Genomic DNA, 22,929 nt, shown 5'->3' with positions numbered 1-22,929 from the left:
CTAGAGATCTGAAACAGTTTCAGGTGGTTAGTAACTCCACTTCAAGCAATGAATCAAGACAAAAGGGAAATGATTAAAAGATTGAGGGAAGTGGGACCCCTTTAAAGTTGTGCCAGGTAAGGTAATTTGTATTTGGATCAGAGACCAATAATTTATGTAGATTCACATACATCTTTTTCAGATATGCATAAATTGGGGAGCGTGTGGAGTGTTGTATAACTGCGTTTATATGTGTTCAACACACTGTATAATTGACTCAATTATCCATGTGTGGATTATTCACTTTTAATTTGCAATCTGGTTTCTCCTTTCAGTTAGGATGCTTTTGGGTGGCTTCAGGAATGCCAACTAATTTAAATAATAATTTAAGTAAAACATAATTAGGAAGGAAAATTAAATTCAATCTTTTGCCAGCTCTTGAAGATTCTGCTTCTGAAATGTAACTCTGGTGTACCTACTGTTGTTTTATTTCCCAGTGCGTGTTTAGTATCACAGGATTTTATTGCTTCCCATAGATTATTTCAATAGTAGTGTATGTAGCTTTTCTGCTTACTTCTTTCCAATCCAATTGTTACTACTGTCTGGAGAATAACAACAAAAAACAGCGCCCCTCCCAAAATTTCTTTATTTGAAAACATTTAATGCACAGGAAAAATAAAGCCAAAACCAAAACCCCCAAACCCAAGACCCCAACATTTACTTAATGGCCACCCATTCCTTTCTAGATTAAGTGCACATGCCCAAACCTGTTGTCATTCAAGCTTCTTACAGCCTTAATTCCCAATTGTTCAAACTCCTTTCAAAACATGCTTCTCCTCCCCAGCCTTTGCTGACTCTGCTCCCTTGCCTGGAACACCCTCCTCCTTTCTAGAGCTTACTGCATCTGCCACCTGCCCAAGGTTTCCTATTCCTACCCATGACTGCTTCTGAATCCTCGTAACTGCGGGTACAGACACATGACATCTATAATCCATCTATACACATATACACACATGCCTAACCAAGTGTGCAGATACATAAATAAATACATGTGTTACAGCCTTAACTCTGACACGGTCACAGGGGCTGCGAGGACGGCGGTGCACCCCCATCCCGCCAGCCCCAGCCTTCCCGGACGCGGCCCCGGCCTCCAGGCGCTCCGCCCGCCCGCTGGAGCCCAGGCGCCAGCGGCTGCGGCGCGGGGTGGCCCTTCCGGCTTTCCGTCCGCCGGCAGTCATTGGTCGGGCTCCGCGCGGCTGACAGGCTTGGCGGGCAAGGGAGCTTCGAGGATGGCGGCGTCCGCGGCACTGGTCCTGCCAGACAGCCCCAGGTAACTGTCCGCCCGGCCGCTTGCGGTGGCCGCACCACTGTGTCGCTGACAGGGCCCACGCAAGGACGGTCTTGCTCCTGTCGTCTCGGCGGGCCCGGCCGGGCCTGGGTCCGGCGGGCTCGGGCTCCGGGTGCCATGCGGGCCGGGGTCGAGGGCGCGGCCCGCGGCGCCTCCGCCTCACCGCGGTTGTCCTGTGCCCTCGCAGGCGCCGGGCCGCACGGTGTGAGAAGTTCCGGACGCCGTCTGAGTTCTGCCCAGTCACGTGGGGAGGATCGTCTCAGCGTTCAGTCCACCAGACCTGACGCTGAGAAGTCTCCCTCGGTGCGGGAGGGTGTTCAGAACCGGTTACTGCTCGTTTTAAGTCAATATTGAACAGGCTTCAGGCCAATTCTCTGTTGGTAACAGTGTCTAGCCATACTTTGGTTATATTGCTTTGTTTTCCATTTTATTTATTTTTTTAGTTAATTTCTCTGTGAAGTAGAGTAGAGTTAGCTATACATGGTGGTGCCCCTTTTTTTGTTTTGAGATGAGGCCTTGCTACAGTATTTTCTCCAGGTCGGTAATCAACCGCCCCAGTAGTTGGGACTGGAGGCATATGCCACCACTCCCACATTAAGGTTTCCTTTTAAAATTACATAAGTAAAAATGACTCAATTTAACGAGTATAATGAAATAATTAGGGCAGATGGTGTGTAGATGCCGAAATACTGAAGTATATAAACAGATAATTGAAGTGGGAGAAAAACTGTACCTGGATTGGGTAGAAATGTTCCTGAGGAAGAGAATTGTTATTTTAAAGTTTTTCCTTCATCCTGTATTCCTTTGGTTCTGATAACCAGTCCTTTTCCCCAAACAAGTGTACTGTGGGAACATGCACTCCAGCAGTAACCCTTGTCCAGTATGGTGCAGAATTGATTGTATCACATTATTTGAAGTTGATTATTACAAGTGAAATAGGGGTTTAAAATTATTGTGTTTGGAACACCACATGATTTTGTTTGCAGTGTTTTCCTGCCATTATTTGCCGTGCAATACCTTTTGTTTTTGGTGTAATTGCCCAAGTTTTCACTCCCCACTTCTCTTTTCAGAGTGTCATCTTAGATTAAGTGGCTATTTGAGGATCCACTACTGAATTATTGCTGTTCCCCACAGAGCACATGCTTCCTCTAATAGTTTGCTTTGCCCACAACAAGAGAAAATTTATTGAATGGACCTTTCCAACAGAATCCTCTTGGGGAGACATGGCTTTGGATATGTTCAGATTGCTTAACTGTGATGACTGCCACCTGTTTTTACTTTATTTCACTCAGGCTAAATATGTAGCAATCAGTTGTTGAAATTTATAGACAACTACAGCAAGTACATTTTAAAACTCATTTTAAAACTTTGTTTTACATATTTATTTAGCATGAAAAAAGCAGTGTTGCTGATAAATACAATAGATATAGGAAGATTTCCACGATTGCTTACCCGAATTCTTCAGAAACTTCACCTGAAGGTTTGTAGTTTTGTATTTTTAAAGCTTGTAAAACTTCCTTCTGATTATACTGAAATGCGGTGTTATGATTTGGAGAGAGAGAGAGAGAGAGAGAGAGAGAGAGAGAGAGAGAGACTGTGTTTGTAAAATATGGTATTTTCCAGTGTGTTCTCAGTAACACTGGTTCTGAGGAAGATTTGATAATATTCCATGGTCATCCATTTGGGAAATTCAATATTCAATAAAACTAATTATTTAAAATTATGGAACTTTGTGGAGTATTTTATATGTTGGTGTTTGTGGTAAATATGTATGTGGTGAATATGATGTATAATATTTTCCAAATGTGGTTGACCTTGGAACTATTTTATTATGGTATATATTTTGGGAATAAATTCTGTAGAACATGCTTTGGGAAAATTCTTATTTCATTCATCCTCTTAAAAATAATTCTGTGGTATTTGCTGTCAACTAGTTATCCTTTTTAAATTTTATCTTTCTTCTATTTTTTATTTAAAGGGCGTGGTTGCTTTAGACACACAAATGTTTGGTCATTATTCTACTTGGGCATGTTTATGGAGCACCCATTAATTTCTTCACCTGATGTCAGGCATCCATATCAAATGAGAAAGAAAACTTATTCTTCCTTTTCTTGGCTGGAGGCAGCCACAGAGCCATGCTCTGCTCCTTCTCAAATATAAGTTTTTACAGTTCTAGTTCAAGTCCTTTCCCTTGGAGGAAGAATAATCACTTTCAAAACAGGCACCATCTGTAGCCGTCTCTCTCTCTTTCTTCCTTTCTTTTTTTTTTTTTGGTACTGGGATTGAACTTGGGACCTTGTGCTTTTGAGGCAGGCGACAGAACCGCTGAGCTAAATCCCTGGCCCACCATCTCACTTTCTGTTGCTTCTTTACAATACAATTCCATTACTCTTCTAAGTGTTCTAAATGTTTTTCTCTTTTTTTGATACTTGAAATCGAACTCAGGATGTGTGATTTCCAGGCAGGTGCGTCCACTGAGCTAAATCCCTGGTCCATTTTTCTCTTAATAAAAGATTGATCATATTTTTATAGTGTTCAGAGTGATTATCCATTGCTCCATGGATGAAAGTTCAAACTCCTTAACATTGTATACAGTATATGGCCCATTATAACATGGCTGCAGCCTTCATTTTCCCACTTTTCAAGTGTTCTTGTCACACTGAACAGTACTGTTTTGCTTCACTGTACCATGAACTTTTTCAGCTGCATATCGGTGCATGTAGCCTTCTGTGTGACTCCAAATGTCCTTCTCTTCTCCTGAGAAAACCGTTCATCCTTCAAGGATTTTGTAGGCTCACTCAGCAGTTTATTTTCTTTTCTGTTCTTTTAAACACTTGGTTGATTCTTACCTTTCTTTCAGATCTGATCATAAGTATTTGTTTCATGACTAGAAGACAACTAAATCCAGAAACCTCTTTACCTGTCTACCTGCCTCTGCCCTTAAATATCTTGAGGGGCATGTCTTACTAATCTTTATACACATACCTAATACATTGCTGATTATACAGTTGGTGCTCAGTATAAATTCTTGAAGTTAATTCTTTCTTTGCCATGGGAAACAAAACAGATATAGATCCTCTAAGCTCCTGCCTGTAATGTATTTGTAATTGAGATGGAGAGACAAGAGAAATAACAATAACAGGAGCCATACTCTATGGCATTTACTATTCATAAATGGTTACACCAGTTTCTCTGTGATTGGTACTGTTCTAATGGTTTTGTATTATTAACTCATCTAATCCTTTTAGCAATTTGAAGAGGAGAGTGTTGTCATCCTGATCTTATCCATAAGCAAGCAGAGAGAATCCAGTTAAGTAATGTGCCCAAAGTCACCCAGTCAGCTGGCAGTTTTGGCTCGCTCCAGAGTCTATCCCTTTAACCCATTTCACTAAACACAGGAAAGAGGAGAAAACTTCTACAAATCAACCCAAAAGTGAATGACGCAGGCAGTAAATACAGAAGTTCGTTTTATTTTCTGAGATAGGGGCGACCTTAAATATATAAAATAATACAGGACAAGAAACTTGTCCATATCTTTGTTCTTGGTTCTGAGGAGGATGGAGCATTTGCAGGGAAAATTGTGATGTGTGGTTTGCCTTTGACCCTTTTGGTCACCTTTGGAGTTGAGAGTAAGTTAGTAGCTCTCCTCGAGTTAACTGAGTAACAGGGACATTTCACAGAGGCCCTGAAGGCTGTGTCATCAGAGGTAGATAGAAGTTGAGATGAGAATGTGTGCCTGTTGAGAACTGAAGTAACTGAGATTAGAAACAGATGTGAATGTTTGTCAAGGAAATATCAGAAAGGGTATAAAAATTATTTTTTCCTGGACAGCTTCAGTGGATAATTTTCCAGAGGGACTTTTGTTGTGATAAGGATTCCTAAAGCTTGCAGCAAATCTTAGAATCTGCCACCTTATTTTTATGTACTTTAGGTCTGGCAAGATGGCTATTAACCTTGAGACAAGCAAAGCCCTTAGAACAGTGGAATGTGAGGCAGATAGACTGTTGAAGAGGCTTAGGGATTTTGTTGCCACTCTAAATGTCATCAGCTTGGTAATTTTATTTTACCAAATTTTATCTGGTTATAGGTAGAGACTGTCTGTTTTTGTCCAGGCTGGTTACTTGGAATCCGTAGTAGGTATCAACCTGAAAAAACTAAGGCAGCTTACGTATAGAATATAGGCATGCCTGACACAGATCTGGGAGTCCTCATTGAACTGGCCATTTTCCTGGCTCATCGTAGCATAGACAAATGGATTTTGTTTCGTGGTTTGTTTTTTTGAGGGGAGCAGTGTCACAGTGTGTAAAGGTTGCTGCTGGTGTTTAATATCCTGGAACTGTAAATATCTTGTAATGTCTTATCAGCGTGACAGTTGTCCACAGTCAGAAACATGGAAGGGTGTAGGATGTCCTTTCATAGTTGAGAATTTGTAGCCTCTGAGCTTAAAAATTTACTGCTACAACTCATGTGATTAAAAAAAACGAACTTCAGGGCTAGGGATTTAGCTCAGAGGTTCTGGCCGCCTGCCTCGCAAGCGCAAGGAATCGAGTTTGATCCTCGGTACTAAAACAAAACAAAACAAAATGAACTTCAGTACTTTACTTCAAAGAAGAGATTTTACGCCATCCCAGAAAGCCTACTGATGTAACTGTGATCCATATCTAGTTCTGACAAGTCAGCCATGGAAGGGCAAACTGGGAAATGAAGGTGCTGCTATAATGGGCATGTGGATAGTTTCAAGAGATGAGGGCAAATCATGAAATGAAATAGAAAAATTATGAAAATCGCACAAGAAATATCAAAGTTCAGAAACCTGAGACTTTTAAAACTGAAGTGAAAATCATCTTGTTCTCAGCATTTCTTTAGGAGACTATAGCACAGAACGTCAGTGCTCATAATTATGAACTGAATCATCACATGAAGTTAGTATAAGCCAACTTATTTTGTTTATAAATGCCTAGAAATGAGTGTCACACTTTTAAAAATATATAAGCCTATCAGTTTCCTTTCACTGTGAATTCACCTTAAGTTCTCATTACCTATATGAATAAGTGAATCTTCTGTTTTAAGTTCAGCAGTGTAGCATATGCTAATAGATTGCTATTTGTTTGTAGGCTGAGAGCAGTTTCAGTGAAGAAGAAGAAGAAAAACTTCAAGCTGCATTTTCTCTAGAGAAACAAGATCTTCACCTAGTTCTTGAAACAATATCATTTATTTTAGAACAGGTATTTTTATTGCCTCAAATTTTCTACAGTTTGTTTACTGTGTATTTGTATTGCTGTGATATCTATGACATTTTAATTTTTTTAAAAAAAATGTATGCAAGATGGAAGCTGTGAATATATTTTAATCAAGAATTTTAAGAATTTTAATATGGTAAAAATATTTGAATGTATGATCTTTTTCTGGTTATTTCAGTCTACAGAAAACTGTTCAGTTATATTAATAAAGATTTGACAGAGCAAATTGAGACACTATTAACTTGAGACCGCTATGAAAGATTTGAAGTCACTGTTACTTGGCATAATGATTTGGAAAAATGAATACATTTACAAAATTAAATAAATTAAATAAATGATTTTAGGTATATTTGACTACCATGATAAATAAATTTAGAAAAGAACTATTGTCATAATATTTTTTCCTACTGAGCTTCTCTTCTGCTTCCATTCTTCTGCATCTCTTCTTGAGTTCATTATTTAAACACCTGTTCAGTCAACTCTCTTTTTTTGTTTCAGCCTTGACCCCTTGTGCATGTATTCTTCCCTTATTTGGGTTTTTTTCATCCTTGGCTCATAACAGTAGAGCACACTCTTAGTCTTTTATTATCTCATGTGTCAGTTATATTGCCTTCACTGGTTTTTGAATATTTTTGGGGCCAGGATCACATTTTTTGTGCATTGTGTTTAAGCACAGCACACTGCTGGGCTTGAAATAGATAAGGAATAAATTTCTGTTGTTTGACTAAGTAGAATATTTGTCAAATAAAAGATTAAATAGTACTGAAACCACTGAGCTAAATCCCCGGCCCTAAAGTGAAATTTTAACTAGTGTACCATTTGCACAGTCAGAGCAAAGAAGCTTTTTTGATTATTTAGTGGATTTAGGATTTTTTCCATCACAGGCAAAAATGAAATAACTTAGGCCTTTTAATCCTGAATCTTTTAGTCCTTAGTTGTGTATATTATTATTTATAAAACAACCAAAAATGTCTTGATTATAAGAGGAATGTGAAATGTTCTTTTGATATAAAGCCTTAAAAATTTCTGTATTTCGCTGCCTGCTGTGCAAGCACAAGGACCCGAGTTTGATCCCTGGTACAAAAAAAAAAAAAAAATTTTGTATTGATTGCAGTCAAGGTCTTTGTATAAATATAAAGGATATATGTAATTTTTTTCTCTTTAACAGGCAGTATATCACAATTCAAAGCCAGCAACTCTGCAGCAGCAATTAGAGAACATTCGTCTTGAACAAGACAAAGCAGAAGCATTTGTCAATACTTGGTCTTCTATGGGTCAAGAGACAGTTGAAAAGTTCAGGCAGAGGATTCTGGCTCCCCACAAGGTATAGGTGATACTAACCTAAATATATTTTTTAGTAATGTGCAACATAAATTGTTATACCTGAGAAGTCTCAAAAATGTTATTTTGTTGAGTGGTAAAGTCAAATTAAACAAATTACACATGTAATATTCTTGTAAAATTTTCTCTCTATATTAGCATATTTGGTACCATAATATGATTTAATTTTAACTGACAGTTTAAAATATGACTCCAAAATGTAACAATAGGAATGAGGTACTATTTTTTCTTTTTACATCTTTAAGCAGAGTGATTATTCCTTTATCTGAGTCCCTGTGCATAAGACTTACTTTAATTTTTACTGTATCATATATTTATTTGTTTTTATGTATTTGCATTAGTCCTTAGAATTTCTTGTCTGCAGCAGATACTCAGTTAATATTCATTAACTTCAGTAGTAAATAAAATGAATACTGGAAAAAATATAAAATAATCACAGCTCCATAGTAACCTTCTGTTCACTTAATGGAGTTTGAGATGATCATACAATTTTTGCCATTTTTCTATTAATATGTGGTGTTAAATTGTCCACTGTTCAGCCAACTTTATATTCCTGGGATAATTCTCGTGGTCATAATCCTTTTTATATGTTGCTGAATTTGATTTGCTGATATTTTATATTTTATCAAGGGTTTTTCCATCTATGTTTATGAAGGATATTCATCTGTAATTTTCTTGTGATGCCTTTGGCTTTTGTATCAGGTTAATACTGGCCTCATAAAATGAATTGAGAAGTCCCCTCATCTGTTTTCTGGAAGAATTTGTGAAGGATTAGTATTTTGCATTTCTGCCAGCATTATACAAAAGAGTTTTAGTAATTCCAAATTTTTGTCAGTACAGTAGTTGATATTATCAGTTGTTTTTATTAAAGCCATTCTATTAGGTTTGTGGTGATGTCTTGTTAATTTGCATTTCCCTAATATGTCAGTGATCTTTTTATGTGCTTAGTTGTCATACATATATCTTCTGTGGTCGCATAGCTGTTAGCCCTTTTGCCTAACTATATTTCTACATTATAACAGATGAAGAAGACTTTTTATATTAATGTAAAGAACACTCACAGATATAACTTCTAGAAGTATATGGATTTTTTTGTTGTTGCAATATGTGAAAGGTATTATTTATTTTCTTTTTCTGGAGTTGGTGATTTCTTTGAGTCTTCTAGATATAAATCTTTTGTCAGATGTATGATTTGACAATGTTTTTGTCTGTTTATGTTTTCCTCTAATTCTCTTCATAGTGCTTTTCACAGGGCAAAACCTTTTAATTCTGAAAAGGTTATATGTATAAATTTTTTTTCTTCACTCTATTTTTGGTTTTGTATCTAAGAATTTATAGCCTGATCCAGTATTATGTAAAGATTTTCTTTTTTGTTTCCTTTTAAATGTTTTATACATTTATGCTTTACATTTAGATTTAAGCCTAAGATCCATCCTCAGATAATTTTGTTTAAGGTTCAAGGTGCAGGTCACAGGTTGTTCTATATATAGTTGCCTCTTTGTTTCGTGATTGTTTGTGGATAACATTATACTTTTGTCAGTGAATTGCCTTTCTCCCTTATCAGAAATCATTTAACATATTTGTGTGAGTCTTTCTGTATTCTCTTTGATTCCACAAATCATTCTTCTATCTTTATGGCAATCTCCTTGCCTTAATTATTGTAGGTTTATAATAAAATAAAGTAGTATGGGTCTGCTGATTTTGTTGTTTTTCATAATTGTTTTGGCTGTTCTAGTTTCTTTGCCTTTACATATAAATTTGAAAATCAGCCTTCTATATTTACCAAAAAAATTGCTGTTGGGCTATTTATTGGTATTGTTTAATTTATAGCATAATTTGTGGGAAAATAATTTCTTAACAGTATCGAGTATATCTCTCCATTTAAGTCATATTTGATTTCTTTTGTCAATATTTTTCATATTTGACATACAGATCCAATGTGTGTTTTGTTAGATCTGTAGCTAAATATTTCATTCTTTTTTCTTTTTGAGCTATTATAAATGGTACGATTTTTAAAATTTTGTTTTCCAATTGTTTTATTGTTAATGTATAGAAATATAACACACACACACGCGCGCACACACACACACACACACACACATATATATTTTTTTTTGAGACAGAGTCTTGCTGGGTAGGTCAGGCTGTCCTTGAACTTGCTGTGTAGCCTAGGCTGGGCTTGAACTTGTGACAACCCTTCTGGTTCAGCCTCCTGAATGCTGGAATTATAGGCATGCACCACCCTGCCCAGCTATACATAATTTATATTTCTATATTGACCTTCTGTCTTGTGACCTTGGTAAATTCATTAATAGGTGATAATGCTTTTTAAAATAATTATTGTGATTTTTTTTTTTTTTAATGTAGACAATTGCATCTGTGAACAGGGACAGTTTTATTTCTTTCCAGTTTGTACAGCCAGCAAGTCTTTATCTTTTTTGCCTTCTTTTACTGACCAGGACTTTTAGAATATTCTTTTCTTATTCCCAGTTTTGGGGAGAAATCAGCCTCTCATCATTAAGCAAAATATTAGCTGTAAGTTTTTTAGAAAATGCCCTTGTATTGTTTTTCTATTGCTCCCCTTTTTTGCTGAACTGTTATTCTGACTGCTTTCAAGTTTCCTCAAGATTATTGCTTCACTTTTCATTATCTTAAGCTTTTATTTTTTTGAGACAGCGTTTTACAATGAACTCACTGTGTAGCCCAGGCTGGCCTTGAACTTGTGAAGATTCTCTTGTCTTAGGCTCCTGAGTGTTGGGATGACAGGCATGGACCACCATACTTGGCTTTTTTAATACTAGCCTGCTCTCTATTTATATTTTTCTTTATATTATAGGCTCCAGTTTTTCGTAATCATGCTGTAAAATTCAAAAATTTTTTTTTCTGCTTCCAATAGTAATACATTTCTCAATGTCTTCTGGTTGACTTTTAAAAAATATTTTATCTTCATACGTTTCATAACTTTAGCTTCTACATAAATGGTTTAATTGGTTGTCATACAATGTGCAAAAAAAGAAATTGAAAGGATTTGATTAATTGAACATTAGCCCTTTGAGAATGCTGGAAATTATATTTTGCTAGTTCCCAATATATGATAGGATAGCAAATACATTATTCTAATGACTTAAATTAATTAAGATAATATAATAGTAAGGAACATATATTGTGTTTATGGTGGGCCAGATAACTATGCTTTACATCTCACAAAAGTGATCAATAGTTCTAGTTTGTATTGATACAATTAGTAAGACTTTGAGAAATTAAGTAACTTGCCCATCGTCATGCAGGTAAGTAAGTGGCAGAGTTGCGATTTGACACACTCCTAAACTATCATGCTACCTTACCATGCAGATCATGGGTGTCAGATTTTTGGCTTGGGCTGCATTGAATGAAGAGGAATTGTCTTGGGCTGCATATAAAATATAATATATGGTATTTATACCCAGTGGAATCCTATTCTGCCATAAGGAAGGTTGAACTTGAGGCATTTGTAGATAAATGGATGCACCTCAGCACCATAATATGTAGTGAAATAAATCAGACACAGAAGCTTAAATATCACATGGTTTCTCTTATATGAGAAACCCAAAAATACAAATAAAGAGCAAAATAAAAGATAGATAATAGGAAATAGGAAGATCTTTCTCACATGGGGAGAAGGACAAGAGATGGAGGGAGGGGGAAGGGAGAAGAGGGAAAAGTGATGAAAAAAAATCAAAAAATAAAAATTGAAAAATATTTTAACTTATTAAATTATTTTATGAAATAACTCAAGCCTGTTTAATAATGAAATAAGAAAGCTTACTGCCTTCTTAGTAACAATAAATGGCTGTCTTCACATGCATATACATGTGTACGTAGGTTGAAACACAGTTTTCAGTAACTGATGTCTTTTACTCACCAAGTCTCACATTCACAAGTAACAGCCGAAACAAGAGGGTTTCCATTCAGTAGACTGTGTAGTGTGTGCAGGAGGTGGAGTTAGTACTGCACTGTACCCTCTTTTACAGTGTCACCTAAGTTGTCCTCACACAATAACCCATGATCCAGTCATGAAAAATATTGCTGAAATCATACAATGTTAACAGTTTACAGTTTTCTAGGGCAGCATTACTAGCCGTCCAGGGCTTGATGTGTCCTGTGGACTGGGGGTCAGATATGCCTGATGTAGTTGTTAGCAGTGAGTTTTTTTCTGTGTCAGGCATTATGCGGAGTGAGTTATATAGGGGGGTGTGTGTGTGTGTTTTGAAGAGTAAGGAAATAAAACTTTAGAAAGTGTAACTTTACCATGTTGTCCCTAGTGACCTGTGATGAAGCTAAGATGGGTCTCTGTCTCTTACGCATTGCTTCTTTTGCACTCTTATTATTAGGCAGTGGTAGCTAAAATAGCCATGTGTGAAAATAGATCATATTATTTAAATTGCAAAAAAAAGGGACACTGACTTATTATAGAGTGAAAAAAAGGAGTATGTACAATGATGTTGTTTTATGGTAATTTAGAAGGTCACCTATGGGAACTGTCTATGTGGTACTTGCAGGGGAATATATATGGTTAATAATCCCAAGTTCAAGGTAAGTAAGATTTGATTAAGTAGTAAGTTAAGTGGTAGGTCATTCCTGTAATTCCAGCACTCTTGAGAGTCTAGGTAGGAGGATCACAAATTCGAGCCCAGTCTGGGCATCTTGTCAATTTAACAAAATCCTGTTTCAAATAAAAAAACAAAACAAAAAAGGTTGGGGATGTAGCTCAGGGTTAGAGTACCCCTGAGTTTGATCCCCCAGTACTGCCAATTTTTTTAAGAAGATGTTTTATTGATGCAGTTTTTTAAAATAGACTTTTTTTAGCTTTATTGAGATGCCATTAAAAAATTAAAATTGTATGTATTCAGGATGTACAGTGTGATATAGTGTATGATGATTACCACAGTTAACACATCTAAAATTACATAGTTAACCTTTTTTTTGATTATGTGTATATATGAGAAAACATTTAAGAGCTAATCTATTAGCAAATCTCAAATAAGTAATGCAGTATTATTAACTTTTTTTCCCTGTGCTGTATATTAGATTCTCAGAACTTACCAAATAACTGAAAGTTTGTACCTTTCGACAAACATTTCCCTGTTTCCTCCATATCCCCGCCCTTGGCAACAGCTGTTCTCTTGCCTGCTTCTATGAGTTTGATTTTCTTTTTTAGAATCCACGTAAGAGATCATAAAGTATTTGTGTTTCTATGTATGGTTTATTTCACTTAACATAATGTCCTCCAAATTTATCTATGTTGTTGCAGATAGCAGTATCTTTTTATGGCAAAATACTATTCTGTTGTGTATATATACTGTATTTTCTTTATATCTTTTGACAAACATTTAGGTTGTTTACATATCTTGACCACTGTGAATAATGCAGTCAACATGGTTGTGCAGATATCTCTTCAAGATACTGATTTAATTTCTTTTGGATGTGATAGTCAGCAAGGGATCTCTGGGTCAGATGGAAGTTCTGTTTTTTGTTTGAAACCACCAACAGTGTTGGTGGTTCTTTTGTCCCTCTGTTGCCAACACTTGTCATCTCGTGTTTTTTTTTTTTCATCTCTTGTGTTTTTGATACAGTAATAACCATCCTCATGTGTAGGATTAATATTTCATTGTGGTTTTGATTTGCATTTTCCTAATAATGAATGATGTTGAGCACCTATTATATACCCATTGACCTATTTTTGTTTTCTTTTGTTTTGTTTTGGTACCGGGATCGAACTCAGGTCCTTGTGCTTGCGAGGCAGGCAGCAGAACCACTGAGCTAAATCCCTGGCCCGAGGGCTGAGTTTTATTCTTTTGCATGTGGTCAGTTTTCCCAGCGCCATTTGTTGAAGACATTGTATTTTTCTCTTTGTGTATTCTTGACACTCTTCTCAAAGGGTAGTTGAAAGATTTATCTTTGTCTTTTATTTTTAGATATGAAAATGAGAGATGCAGATTGAAAAATAAACTTAATGATAAATTTTTTTCAGGATATGATTAAAAAGATCTTAAAATTGTATCTTCTCTCACTTTTTAAAAAAATACTTTATCTTAATCTCTTTGGACAATTGAGACTACAATATGACCACCACTTATTAGGATCTTTATTTTTCCTTCTTTTGTCAATGTTGACTGTCAGCAGTATTCTTCTAACAGCATTTTATGTTTTTCTTATAATGCCTGTGTGGTTATAACATTGATTGAATTATTATTTTTTTAAAATGAATTTTATTGGTACATTTTAGGTGTACAATATAATGTCATTTATCATTGGAAATTTGCACCTTTACATAATCTCTCTTGGTTCTTATTTTTTCCCCATTCCCCTGCCCTCCCTTCAACCCCTCCATCCCTCCCTATTTACAAAGACTTTGTTTCCATTTTATCATTTTCTCATATTAATTCCATTCCCTTTTTTCCTTTCCTTTACCCCTTCCACTTCCTTCTGCTTTGCCCCTTTTCCTTTTTCCCATTGTCTATTATACCTTTTAGTTCTTATTTACACTTTCAGTTTCTCACATTAGAGAAACTATTCAGTATTTATACATGTGTATCCTATTTATTTCACTTAAGAGTATTGCCTCAATGTGCATCCATTTAACTATAAATGTCTCTAATTTCTCATGTTTTATGACTGAGTAGTACTCCATTTTATGAATAAACCACATTTTCCTTATCCACTCTCCAGGTGATGGGCAGTTCAGCTGCTTCCAAGTTTTAGGTGTTATAAATGGTGCTGCTGTGAACATGGGTGCACATGTATCACTGTGGTAATGATTCTGTTAATTCTTTGGGGAAGATAACCAGCACGAGAATAGCTGGGTCAAATGGGACTTCCAGACCTAGTTCTTTGAGGTATCTCCATACTGATTTCCACAGTGGTTGTACCGGTCTACAATCCCACGAGCAGTGAAGCAGTGTTCTTTTTTCCCCACAGCCCCAGCAGCATTTGTTATTGGTTGATTTCTCGATAGTAGCCATACTTTCTGGAGTGAGGTGGATTCTCAGCTTTGTTTTCATTTGCATCTCTCGAATGACCAGTGATGTTGAACACTTTTTCATATGTTTATTTCCTATTTCTACTTCTTTGAGAAATGCCTGTTCATTTCAGATGCCCTTTTGTGGATTGTGTCTTCAGATTTGGGAGGTCTGATTTTTTTTTTTAAGTTCTTTATAGATTCTAGATAGTAGAACTTTGTCTGAGGAACAGAAGGTGAAACTTTTCCCCCACATTGTGGGTTGTCTTCACACTGCTGGTGGTTTCTCTTGCTGTGCAGAAGCTTTTTAGTAAGAGATCCCACTTGTTGATTGTTTGTGCTAGTTCAGGGACAACTGAGGTTTTGCTCATAAAATCGTTTGCTACACCAATGTCTTTAAGAGTTCTACCTAACCTCTGTTCCAGCTGCTCCAGCGTTTCTGTTTTAATATTTAGATCTTTCTTCCATTTCAATTTTAGTTTAGTGCATGGTGAGAGATATAGGTCTTGTTTTAATCTTTGGCAAGTTGAAACCCAATTTTTCCAGCACCATTTATTAAATAGGCTATCTCTCCTCCAGTGGGGGTATTTGGTTCCTTCGTTGAAGATGAGGTGGCTGAGTGTGTCTGCAGTTCTTTCTGCATCTTCTAATCTGTTCCACTGGTCCTCAGGTCTGTTTCTTTGCCAGTTCCATGCTGTTTTTATAACAGTAGCTTTGTAGTATAGTTTCAAGTTGAGAGGTGTGATACCTGCTGCCCCGTCTCTGTTGCCTAGATTTGCTTTTGCTATTCTAGGTCTCTTCTTATTCCAAATGAATTTTGAGATTGTTTTCTTAAGGTCCATGAAATATGCTGCTGGGATTTCCATTGGGATTGCATTGAATCTATATAGCTGTTTTGGAAGTATGGCCATTTTCACTATGTTGATTCTTCCTACCCAGGAGCAAGGGATGTCTTTTCATTTTCTGATATCGTCTTCAATCTCTCTTTTCAGAGTGCTATAGTTTTCAGAGAAGAGGTCTTTGATTTCTTTCATTAGGTTGATTCCTAGGTATTTCAGTTTCTTGGAGGCTATTGTGAAAGGAATTATTTGCCCTATTTCTCTCTCAGTGAGTCTGTCATTGGTGTAGAGGAAAGCTATTGATTTTTCTGTGTTGACATTGTATCCAGCTACTTTACTGAATTTGCTTATGAAGTGTAGAAGGCTTTTGGTGGATCTGTTGGGGTCTTCTATATAGAGTATCATGTCATCTGCAGATAATGACAGTTTGACTTCTTCATTTCCTCTCTTCCTTTTATTTCTTTCTCTTGTCTAATTGTTATGGCTAATGTTTCCAAAACTATATTGTACAGAAATGATGATAGTGGACATCCTTGTCTTGTTCCTGATTTTAGTGTGAAAGATTTCAGTTTTTGACCATTTAGTATGATATTGGCTGTTGGTTTTTCATAGATGGCTTTTATCAAATTGAGGTAGATTCTGTCTATTCCAATTTTTTGTAGGGTTTTGATCATAAATGTGTATTGATTTTATCGAATGCTTTTTCTGCATCTATTGAGATGATCAAATGTTTTTTGTCCTTGGCTCTGTTGATATAGTGTATTACATTTATTGATTTGCATATGTTGAACCATCCCTGCATCCCTGGGATGAATCTCACTTGGTCAGGGTGGATGATCTTCTTGATGATCTTCTGCATTCTATCTGCCAGTATCTTATTAAGGATTTTTGCATCTGTGTTCATTAGTGAGATTGGCCTAGAGTGTTCTTTTTCAGTTGGGTCTTTCTCTGCTTTGAGGATCAAGGTGATGCTTGCTTCCAGTGATGAATAGGACTATTGCTTCCCTTTTAATTTCACTGAAGAGTTTAAACAGTAGTGTCAGTAGTTCCTCTCTAAATGTCTTGTAGAATTCAACAGTGAAGCCATCAGGACCTGGGCATTTCTTGGTTGGTAAGTTTTTAATTACGTTTTCAATTTCATTGGTTGATATTGGATTGTTTAGAATTTTTGAGGTCTTCTTCATTCAATTTTGGTAATTCATACGTATCTAGGAATCTGTCCCTTTCTTCTGTGTTTTCCATCTTATTGGCATATAGGTTCTGGAAGTAGATATTGATCATCCTCTGGATTGCTGCTGGCTCTGTTGTAATTTCACCCTTTTCATTCCTAATTGCATGGATTTGGGCCTTTTCTTTCCTTTTTCTGATAAGGTTGGCTAAGGGTTTGTCAATTTTGTTTATTCTTTAAAGAACCAACTCTTGACTTCATTAATTTTTTGTATCATTCTCTTAGTCTCCATTGAATTGATTTCTGCTCTGATCTTTATAATTTCCTTCCTTGTACGAGCTTTGGGTTTGTCCTTCTCTTCTTTTTCTAGAAGCTTGAGGTTCAGCATCAGGTTGTTTAATTGGGCTCATTCTGTTTTCCTAATATGTATATTCACTGTTATGAATTTCCCTCATAAGACTGCTTTCATTGTGTCCCATAGATTCTGATATGTTGTATTGTCATTGTCATTTAATTGAAGGAAGTGTCTGATTTCTTCTTTAATTTCCTCTGTGACCCATTGGTTATTCAGAAGTGTGTTGTTCAATTTCCATGTGTTTATGAAATTTTTCCAGTTTCTTTTGCTTTTTATCTCCAATTTTATCACACTATGGAATGATAATATACAAGGGATAATTTCAGTTCCTTAGCACTTACCTAAATATGTTCTTTGAGCGAGTATGTGGTTCGTTTTGGAGAACGACCCGTGTGTAGCTGAAAAGAATATGTATTCTGATTTTGCAGGGTGGAACACTCTGTAAATATCTGTTAAGTTCATTTGTTTAAGAGTTTGATTGGGTTCTAGTATTTCATTGCTTATTTTTTATCTAGTTGATCTATGCATTTGTGACAGTGGGGTATTGAGGTCCCCCACTACTATTGTATTAATGCTTATTTGATTTTTCATGTCGGTTAGTATTTGTTTTATATAGTTGAGTGCACTAGTGTTTGGTGCATAGACATTTATGATGGTCATCTCTTCCTGTTGGATTGTTCCCTTTACAAGGATGCAGTGTCCTCCTTTATCTCTCTTAATCAGTGTTGGTTTAAAATCCATTTGATCTGCAAAGAGGATAGCTACTCCTGCTTTTATTCAGGTTCCTGTCCCATGGAGTATTGTTTTCCACCGTTTACCTTTCAGTGTATGAGTTTCTTTTTGAATTAAGTGTGTTTCTTGCATGCAGCATATCGTTGGATCTTGCTTCTTGACCCATTCTTCAAGTCTGTTTCTTTTGATTGGTGATTTGAGACCATTAATCTTGGTGGTTATGACTGATATGTATTGACTTATCCTTGTCCTGAGTTTTAGTTTTTGTTGGATTCTCCCCCTTTGCGTTTAATTTCTTGTCATGCCTGATGGATTCATTCTTCTGTGCCTCCAGGGGTTATGATCCTCGTGTTTTCCTAGGATATTGTCTAAAATTTTTTGCAGTGCTGATTTGGTATTCATGATGTTCCTAAGGTGCTCTTTTGTCATGAAAGTATCTTATTTCTCCATCAATTTTGAAAGATAGTTTTGCAGGGTACATCAATCTGTATTGTTGGCTGTTTTCCTTTAGGGCTTGGAATACGTCACTGCAAGCTTTTCTTGCTGTAAGGTTTAGTGTTGAGAAGTCTGCTGTGATTCTGATGGGCTTTCCTTTGTATTGATTTATTTCTTTTCTCTAACTGCTTGTAGAATTTTGTTCTTCTGTTGGGTTTTTGGAATCTCCACTATTATATGTCTATGTGTAGATTTTTTTTTTGATCAAGGCTAGTTGGAGTTCTATATGCCTCACTTATCTGTATGTCAGTTCTTTTCCCCTGATTGGAAAGTTTTCTGCCATTACTTCTGTGAACAGTTTTTTATGTTGCCTGTACTCTCTCCTGTTTCTTTGTTGACTCCAGTCAGTCTTCTGTTATTCTTCTTCACATCGTTTAGGAGCTGCTGGATTGATTTCTTGTGGTCCCTTACTATTTAAAGCAGTTTTCCTTTTCCTGGTCACTAATTGCAGGCTTATCTTCTATATCTGAAATTCTGTCCTCACATTGGTGCATTTTGCTGCCTAAACTTTGAATGGAGGTTTTAATCTCCTGGAAATCTGTTTGCATGTGTTTGAAGAATTCCATTCATTTCCTGTGTTGGGATTTCATCATGTTCCTCAGCTCCTCTATTTTATGTTTATCTGTGTCTGCTCTAGATTTATTAATCATGTCTTGCACTATGGGCACAATCTCTGCCATTATCTAAGAAATGATTTCTGATTTCATTTTTTCCAGATCCTCTTTCATTGCCAGTTCAGGCAGTCAAGGTGGTAGAGTATCGGATTGTTCCATCTTGTTTCCCTTTGGGGTTGCTGTAGGTGATCTCGAAGTCTGGTTGCTTTAGGTGATCTGGAAGTCTGGTTTTTAGACTTGTTTACGTGTCTTGTCATTTCAGTGGGGGGTGGGAGGGAGTGTATGTGCTGCTGGCACCTGTATGGCTCTCCTCCTGGGTACTGGGGGTGATGGTCCCTGGGGGTGATGGTCTGGTGGCCTGGAAGGCTCCTCCTCAGCACTGGCGGTGGCTCTGCTCCTTGGTGCTGGGGTTTGTGTTGTGGTGGCCTGAAAGCGACATTGATTAAATTACGAATCTTTTTTCAGATAGAAATTGAATATTTTGTTTAGTTTGATTTCTGAAATTCTGTTTAGAGTTCATTTACATGTACTTCCATTATATACATTTTTTTCATTTGTATACAAAATCTAAAATAGAAAACTTTTTACAGAAATGTATTTTTCTGAGGCCTTTTCTTTGCAATGTAGTTCTTATTCTTTGCATAGTTTTTCTAAAATATCTTTACAAATGAGATTGATTATGAGAAATATACAGAGGGCATCTTTTAAGCACTTCTAGAGTAGCTTGCTCTTTAAAGGATACACATGGTATTTCCTTTTCTTGAAAGGCATTTATAAGGTTTGTTAGGGATTTTTTTAATATAAATTTTGCTGTCATATCTGTTTTGAATTTTCAAAATGAATTTAACATTATTTTCTGTGGTTAAGAGTGTTCTTAACTTTATCAGTTATGTGGCAGATTTATTCATAATATAAATTCATTTCTTTACATATTAAAATTTAATTATCTTTTTGCAGGTTCTTGAGAAATCTACATTTAAAAACAGATCATCAAGTTTCCTAAGACAATAATTTTTCTAAAACATTTTAGATTCCCTTTAAGCCACTGTAAGATTTACTTTATCATTAATTATAATGTCTACTTTTTATTTTATTATTAAGTGAAATATAAGAAATTAGAAATTGACTTTTAAAAATGTGTTATTTTATTTTTAATATTTTTATTTCATTTCTTTTGGACTTCTAAGGATAAATAATGGCTTTATTATAAAGAGGGCAGAAAAGCATATTTCATGAATCTAAATTTTGAAACATACCGTATAACTATTAATACACATCTGATAGCTTCTTTGAATTTTAGTTGCTTCTTATCATTATTTTCACTTGTAGGAAAGATTTTGTCCATTATATCTGTGTATAACTCAAATCTGTCTCTATTATTTTAGTTGTTGGGATGTTATCAAGTGAAAGGCATAGTATTTCTATGTCTTGTATTAACTGAATATAGGAGGGTTCTGAATTTTAAATGCTGCTGGAGATTTTTTAAACTTTTGAGAAAATACATATCTGTAGTAAAAATGTAGAGATTTTTAAGCGATCAGTTTGATAGGTTTTAGAAATATTATACATCCATTTAGTCATTATCCATAGCAAAATACAAGATATTTTCATTACCCAGAAATGCCCAGTTTCAGTCAACTACCTCTTCCCTAATCCTCACTTTTTCATTTCCATGATCATCGCTTTTGTTATTGAAATTAGTATAAATGGGTTTATAGAATATGTGTCTGACTAATGTCAATTAAAATAGTTCTTGATTCATTTATATTGTATGTATTAGCAATGTATTTATTGCTGAGTAGTATGTCACTATGTGAAAATTACAGTGTGTTTATCCATATTCCTATTCACAGATATTTGGATTGTAGTTCCTTACAATTATAAATAATATTTCTATGCACATTAGTATGCATGTGTTTTTATGGACATATTTTCATTTCCCTTAAGTAAATATCTAGGAATGAAATTGCTCATTCCTCATGTCCAAAAGTCTGAGGCTCTTTTCAGAGTTTTAGCTAAACCGTGCTACAGTGATTACAAAGTCATAATCATATGGATCTCTCACCTTATATGGTCTTCTCCTTTTACAAGTCAAATTCCTTTTATTTTTTTGAATCAAAGTCCCTGTAATATCTGCCAGCTTTTATTCTTTCTCCAATTCCTTCAAAATTAAAATAAAATATTTTGTGTAGAGCTTATATTTTTTATTTTAAGGAAGTTAGTATGATAAGGCTTCTTCCCAAGCATTACCAGATTAGGAACACCAAAGGTGATTCTTTTAAACTGTAAATCTTATTCTAGTCTCTTGTCTGCTGCAAATCCACCAATGGCTTTCCATGTTGTTTATGATAGAAGTCAGAATTCTTAAAATTGCCTGTATGAACTCTAGCCCCTTTTAGCCCACTGTCTGTCTCATAGACTTTCACTTCTTAATACCCTCTGCCCGGCTCACTCTGAATCACTTCGATTTCTTTACCTCAGAATTTCTCCTGGATGTTCACATGGCTGGCTTCCTTACTTTCTTTAGATCTTCATATAAAGTGACCTTTATCAATGAATCTTTCCTCAGTCATCATAGTTTAAAGTGTCCCTGTCTATATTACTTTCTTACCTCATTCTGCTCTGTAATAGTTATACTTCTCTGATCTGCGATATATTTTACCTTTTGCTTTTTTATTAACTATCACTAGAATATGAGCTCCACAAGGATAGGCAGATTTTGTCTGTTTTGTTCACTGCTATATTTTCACTCCTTTACTGGCTTTTGAAGGATAGTGGATTCTCAAATAGTTGTTGCATGAACAGTATCTCTCAATAAATGTTGAAGTTTAGTCTATTTGATTTTCTTATGAAAAGTAATATTTTTCATTTATTGACAGAAAAAATAAGGAAAGAAGGTGTGAATTATATTTTGTATTTCCTAATTTGTTTTCATTTTGGTTATATTTTAACTTTTTTGTGCTTCATTTATTCTTAGAAATTTTGCTGGAATAAGAGTCTGGTCATTTAAAAATTTTCCCTCTCTGAAAGGGAGAATATAGAATTACTTTAGCATGAAACAAATGGAAATTCTTTAGGAATAAAAGATGATGGATTTAGTTCTTGATGCAGCAATCAATTGAAAGAGCTTTAGATATGAGACCCTTAATCAGTCTTATTTGAAAGAGAAATGTGTTCCCTACTTCATAAGTAATTGAGTTACACCAGAACCATTAACAAATTGAATATTTTGCTAATGCCAAGAAACTGTGCTGTTAGCAAAATTACTCTTATTATGTCATAGTATTTCAAAGATGTGCACTTGCTAAATAGAGTTGATGTACTTTTTCAGAGTGTTGCCAATTGTGGGTGCATAAGTTGTATGACATTTCACTGCCCTCAGATTTGTCCTAGTATCTTCTTATATTCTTGGCATATAGAGGTGGCAAACAATTTAAAGAAGGTTTGTTAATGTTTCCCCTCAACTCCTTACAACTCGGTGAGGAAGACCAATTTCATGATTAGGTTTCTTGGCCAAGTCTACAGGTCAAGAAGTAAATTCCTTGTCTTAGCAGTGAGACCAGGCCGACTTTTGTGGTGTCTAAACTTGAAGTTATAGTTTGGGTGTATCCCTAAATTGTATAATAAAGCTGTTCCAATTCTTAATATAATGAGATATGGCAGCATCATTAAAAGCAAAGTGTGCTGAAGGAAAAACACTGGTCTAGTCACTTTTGGAGCTTTGTAGAGGGCAATGAATACTGATGTCTTCTGAAGACTACTTACTGAGTGCAGTATACTTTGTGAAAGTAGGCAGTCGCTTGGATGCAGGATAACTTGAA

At 35.7% G+C, this 22,929-nt stretch overlaps 1 protein-coding gene across 4 annotated transcripts in view; it reads left to right on the top strand.

Annotated features, from left to right (window-relative positions):
• Positions 1 to 1,166: 1,166 nt before the first annotated feature.
• Positions 1,167 to 22,929, top strand: part of Commd10 (COMM domain containing 10) — a 174,732-nt gene continuing 152,969 nt past the window's right edge. For 3 of the 4 annotated variants that reach the window (XM_013077873.3, XM_021238249.2, XM_087194685.1), the window contains exons 1-4: positions 1,167 to 1,309; positions 2,717 to 2,807; positions 6,442 to 6,552; positions 7,736 to 7,891. In XM_013077873.3, the coding sequence (XP_012933327.1) occupies positions 1,269 to 1,309; positions 2,717 to 2,807; positions 6,442 to 6,552; positions 7,736 to 7,891 (399 nt within the window). In that variant the 5' untranslated portion in view covers positions 1,167 to 1,268. The remainder of the gene's footprint in view (positions 1,310 to 2,716; positions 2,808 to 6,441; positions 6,553 to 7,735; positions 7,892 to 22,929) is intronic. The other variant, XM_004836167.3, reaches the window with a different exon arrangement.

Source organism: Heterocephalus glaber, unplaced genomic scaffold (genome assembly GCF_053883595.1).
Source record: "Heterocephalus glaber isolate CG9 unplaced genomic scaffold, H.glaber_assembly_v1.0 deba00001606, whole genome shotgun sequence".
In the NCBI taxonomy this organism is placed as follows: domain Eukaryota; kingdom Metazoa; phylum Chordata; class Mammalia; order Rodentia; family Bathyergidae; genus Heterocephalus; species Heterocephalus glaber.
This window is presented reverse-complemented; position numbering and strand designations above follow the sequence as displayed.